Source organism: Lipotes vexillifer, unplaced genomic scaffold (assembly GCF_000442215.2).
Source record: "Lipotes vexillifer unplaced genomic scaffold, Lipotes_vexillifer_v1.1 scaffold1378, whole genome shotgun sequence".
NCBI lineage: Eukaryota > Metazoa > Chordata > Mammalia > Artiodactyla > Lipotidae > Lipotes > Lipotes vexillifer.
Window position 1 is genome coordinate 2,392,747 of NW_006775104.1, and position 5,494 is coordinate 2,398,240.

The 5,494-nt window shown below is 42.6% G+C and overlaps 1 protein-coding gene across 1 annotated transcript in view; it reads right to left on the bottom strand.

The window, feature by feature from the left end:
- Positions 1 to 5,494, bottom strand: part of DTX3L (deltex E3 ubiquitin ligase 3L) — a 6,325-nt gene continuing 831 nt past the window's right edge. The window contains exons 2-5 of the mRNA XM_007449702.1: positions 4,975 to 5,177; positions 1,556 to 3,091; positions 910 to 1,127; positions 1 to 70 (exon numbers count right to left, since the gene is read on the bottom strand). Of these exons, the coding sequence (XP_007449764.1) occupies positions 1 to 70; positions 910 to 1,127; positions 1,556 to 3,091; positions 4,975 to 5,177 (2,027 nt within the window). The remainder of the gene's footprint in view (positions 71 to 909; positions 1,128 to 1,555; positions 3,092 to 4,974; positions 5,178 to 5,494) is intronic.

A 5,494-nucleotide genomic window follows, 5' to 3' on the forward strand; every position in this document is an offset into this window, starting at 1 on the left:
TTACTCAATTCCTTTATCTTTCAGCTCCTGTTTGACGCGTTTCAGATAGCCAGGATCAGGGTAGCCATACCTGCAGAAGAAAAAGGCCCTTAGCTTCATCACAGATGGTTTTAAAGAATCTGTACAGTAGGTCCCCGGCATTAACATTCAGTGTTGCAAATATTCACAAGCAATCCTGAAGGCTGATTTGTAAGTGTGCTGATGTGAGTCATTTCGCTAGTAAGTAGGCCTAGCTGTCTGCCCAGGATCTGCATTCCAACAAGACTTTAATTTTCAGCTCATGGGAGGCAATGACTCTTATAAAGTTGTAATATACTATATTTTTATGGACGGTAATCATTTTGCTACAGGAAGATTTTCAAATTTGGGAAATTAAGTCTTAAGATGTATTCCCTTTTGATTAAGGGTCTGAGGTATTCTATCTGAATTTCATAAAGAGCAATTGGATTGCCCATAATACAACTTCCATCTCCATTAAGTAAGACTTTTTCTAGAGTTCTGTTAGCCAAGTGAATTTAGGATCTCTATGGACTCATGGGAGGGGAGGGTAGAAGAAAGGGTGATCTTAAAAGAAGACGAAGTAAATAACATTCCTAGGATCTACCCTTCAAATAGACATGAAACCCCAAATTAAATCACCTTAGATACCATTCATCTTGGATTCTGAAGATCTGCTGCCCACTGATGCGAAATTTATTAACTGTATGACGCTTTGTGGTTGGGAGGGTAGAAGGTCATAGGAAGCAATCTTTTTGTCTTTGAGATTATCACCCCAGATGAGCATCTGTCAAAACACTGCATCCAATCCCACTGCTAGAAACTGTCTCCTTGCAGTCACATCCTCAAATTGCCATGTTTTACGACCTCTAAATTCTGTTTAGCAGCCATTCTGTTTCAAAAGCTTCTCACCTTTCTGGTCCCCCAAACCTGGACGTTTTGTGGTGGATATCATTCCACGTAATGACATCTGAGACTCCTAATACTCGAGAGTCTCCCACTGTGAAAATCAGTTTTTGGTCAAAGGCCTTACGAAGCAGATGCAAAACCTCATTTCCTTCCTTGTTATCAGGCAAGTATGCAGTTCGACATATTCCAGAAAATCTCTTTCCTGGGTTTGGGTGCTCTTCCTATATGAAGGCAAGAAAATGTCACATGAAAACATTGTGTCAGAATTTTACCATATGTGTAGATGCGTTCATATGCATACAGAGCAAACAGAAATCAACAAAAGTATTCAAGGTTTGCTCACGTTCCCCATATAATTCATATTTTTCTCCTCTTTCCCCAAGTTCATGCTGGGAACACTACCCACCTTCCTGACTTCCCCCACTCCAGCGCACAATCACCACCCACCCTTTCTCTGCCTTAATAGACACAAAAGATACCTAAATTATAAGTAAACATTGTTACCTTTATCAGCATTTAAAATCCTTGCATATGACCATGGAGATAACTACCTGGGAAATCCACTGTCTAATTGGTAACAGAACAGTCCCTGTTGCTCTGGTAATCCCAGCATACTGGAAAGAAACCCATGGACCTCAGAAACACTTACTGTTTGTATGCCTCCTTCAATACTGTAAGTAATCGCAATGGTGCCACAGGATTCATAACCTGGAAGTGAGTCTCTTTTGAAAATGACATGCATGTTTCCGTCTGGCTGATTCCCTTTCTGGACACCATAGGAAGTCTGGCACAAAGGACAGACTGGCTTATATGACAAGGCTTTGTTGATACAAGGGCTGCAGAAATCATGCTTGCACTTTGGGAGCACTTGTCTGTTACTAATGGTGTTCAAACAGATGGTACATATGTCCTTTTCCTTGTCCACTCCTGACACCTCAGAACTGGTAGAGCGCTGCAATGTTGGTGAAGCTGTTTTTGAACCATTACTATCAGTGTCTGTGGGTGTTTCATTCCATTTCTCTCTAGCTAATGGAGACATTCCCGCTCTGTTTAAGACATACTGTTTTGCCTTCGTAAGGTGATTTGGCAACCCAATCAAAGTCATTGACTCTTGATTTAGCACAAAGTCTATATCTGGATGCCTTTTTCGAAAGTCATCAGAGAACTTGGTCCCATGTAAGTGCTTTCTCTCCTTGCCCAAAAGTTTCAGCAAAAGAACCTCTCTCATAATCTGACCTGAGACATGTTGATAGGCATCAATGAAACTTGAATAAGCATGCACAGATAGATCTAACTCCTTGGTTTTAGGTTCAAATAGAACGCAGGTTTTCTGACTTGTTCCCAAAACCTTACTTTGAGTGTCGTACTCCTTTTCTATCTGTGATATCTCCTGGAGTAACTCTGCTTCTAAAAGCTTATAGTGAGCAGTGTCAACCTCAATTCCATTCATCGTGTGCTTGGGGGTCAATATTTTCACAGGTGCCTTGACAAGACTTTCAGAGATTTCTGAGGCAAGAAAATGTTTGGCAGCTGAAATGTCACATGCGGTCCCAAGGAGAGTTAATTCTTCTCCTTCCTCCTTTATGAGGAGCTTTGTAAACTGGTGATTTAATTCCTGTTTGATTTTGTGTGCCTGCTTACTGTCTGCCAGAGTAACACATTCCTGTATCACAGAGTCTCCACTCTTCTGAAATTCTCTGACAAAAGACTCGCAAGCTGCTTCGAGGTTACCTGATTGACTTGAGGTGAAGTCTAAATAGACCATATTCGGAGAACTCTTCTGAGTTTTTATTTTTGTACCAAATCTTTTCTCTATTGAGTATATTTTATCAGGGCAGGTGTATGTGAAGTATTCAAAGAAAGCCAAGGGAACTTCAAAACAGTTGCTTTTTTCTTCCGACCTGGTGTTTGGTGCAGAGGGAGAAACACAGCTGTTCCCGTCCTGCTGATGGAGTGGCCCCCTCTCTGTTGTCAAAGGGGAAGATTCTCGTTTCTGCTCCTTTTCCAGGAGTTGTTCACTCAAGAAGCCATGTATTTTTTCAATATCTCTGAAGTCACCACGCACTTTCTCAATTCCTTCATGGCCCTTCACTCGCTCGACACTGGGGCAGAGAATGGCGATGTGTTCCCTCTGCTCTTTAGAGAACAGGTGACAGTTCAGTTCAGCTGTGACAGTAAGAAAGATCTGAAATTTTAAAAGGGAACAAATAAAATCTATTAGACATCCAGGTCTACGTTCCTCTCAGGAGAATGTCTAGAGACTAGAGAAATAACCACTGTGACTTCTTTCCAATCCTTTTTGCAAAGCATGCAATGTATCACAACCCAGAGGCACCCAGCCCTGTCTGTACATTAGAATGGCCTGGGGAGAAAAAAACAAAACAAAACAAAAACCAAGGCCCAAGCACATCTCCAGAGATTCTGATGTAAATGTAGAGCCCGGGCACTAACATTTTTAAAAGTTCCATGGACAGGAAGTCCGGATTCTAGAGCTGCCACTCTTGCTTTGACCTTGGGGAGTAGGGCAGAGGGAAGGCACTTCGTTCGACTTTCTGGGTAAATTGCTGTGTCTCTCACTGAAGAGTGTGAGCCTGGGAGGGAGCCATAAATCTGAGGATGATGTTTTTTCCTATTATTGTTTTTTCTCTTCTGCCCTCGTCCTTCTTTCTTTTTTTCTCTTTTTAAAAAACAAAACAAAACTAACCCCCTAACTGCATGCAATGTTGCTGGGCCCTCTAAACCCTGGCCTTTAGAAGCTCAAGTATAAGACAAACACCAGATTAGGCGAAAAAGGACAGAGGCGAATTGAATGTAATATAAAAGCAAGATTTCTAATGTTTTGTTCTCCCTTGAGGTCTTTGCACAAGCTATTTCCTCTGCATATAACAACCTTCCTCTAGATCTTCAAAATGTTTCCTGAATCCAGCCACTTCTCACACCTCCATCAGGACCACCAGAGTCCAAGCCATTGTCACCTTGCGCCTGGCTCACTGCAACCCCTCCTAACTGGACTCTCTGACCTTCCACTTCAGCCTCTTCCTAGATTCTGTTCTCCACACAGCAGCCAGAGTGATCCTGCAGAAATGTGAATCAGATCACTCTATTCCCCTGCTTAAAACCATCTAAGGAATCTCCTAACATTTAAGTTAAAATCCAAAGTCCTAACCTTCATCCCTCAAAGACCTGACTTCTAGGTACCTCTCCAAGTTCCTCTCTCACTCTCTCTCTTGCTCTCTGCCCTCCAGCCACACTGGTCTCTCTCTTTGAAGCTCTTGGGCTCAGGATGTGAGCTCCTGTCTGGATGTGTGTGGGGAGGTGGGGAGGGGGGTGTCAGCTTTACACTTGTTTTTTTCCCTCTGTCTAGAACCTTCTTCCCCTAGAAATCCACTTAGCTAGCTCCCTTACTTCATTTGTGTCTCTACTCAGAGGTTACCTCATTTGAGAGGTTTTTCCTGATATCCTATTTAAAATAGTAGTCCTGTTACTATCATTTATCCTGCTTTATTCTTCTTCCTAGCAGATATTTATCACTGGCAGATATTTTATTCCATATCTATATGTTTACTATTATTGTCTGGTTCCCTCACTAGAATGTAAGGTCCCTGAGGGCAGGGTCTGCTGTGCTCCTGGCTGATCTTCAGCTCCTGTGACAGTGCCTGGCACACAGTAGGCAGTTGATACTGATTTGTCCAATGACTCTGCATGGCTGGCCCCTGCTCATCATTCAAGTCTCAGGACAAATGTCACCTCCTCAGAGACTCTGACTTCTGGTTGGAAATAACACAGATTCCTTCTCCTTCCTTGCCCTGGCCCTGTCACGCTCTAAGGCGAAACCCCATTATATTTTCTCCTTAGCACATATCACTCTCTGAAATGGTTTTATTTATTTTGTTTTCTTGCTTATTGTCTTTCTATGTACCTCTCCATCCCCAGCAGGGACCTGTCTGTTGTGTTCACCTCTGTGTCCCAATGTCTACAACAGTGCCGGGCTCATAATAAATCCTCAGCAAATGGTCCTTGGGCTGGAGAGTTAGCTGCAGGAACATACCTAGCTCCTTCAATACTCACCTTCTGGACACAGGAATCCACAGCGCTAGAAATGTCCTTTTCATTTGAATGCTTCTCACCAGGGCTTGCCCCTTTTCGTGACTGTGTCAAAGAAGACATCCTGGTGTTCTCTACTGCATTTTCATTGGGTTCCAGGAAAATAGTCACAGGTTTGTTGTCAACCACGATTTGGTGCTTTCCTTTCTTCAACACTCGCTCCTTACCTTCAGTGGAGACATTAAATATATACATACACATAGAAATGGGAGCAATTTCAAATAATCCTCTTACTCATGCATCTGTACCTTGCCCCAGCACCCTCCCAGTAAGGGCTGCTCCCTGCATATCCTGGAATGGTGGGTTGGTGATAAGGTGAGGGAGCTATTCAAAACTCTAAAGTAGGCAGCTTAAGTTCTACTGTAGAAAGGAAAGCTTAATGATAATGGAATATCGTCCACTCATTAAAAGTCATGTTCCTGAAACTGTTGCCAGTTCCCCATTTCAATGACACTCATTATGAGTTAAGTGAAAACAGCAGGAA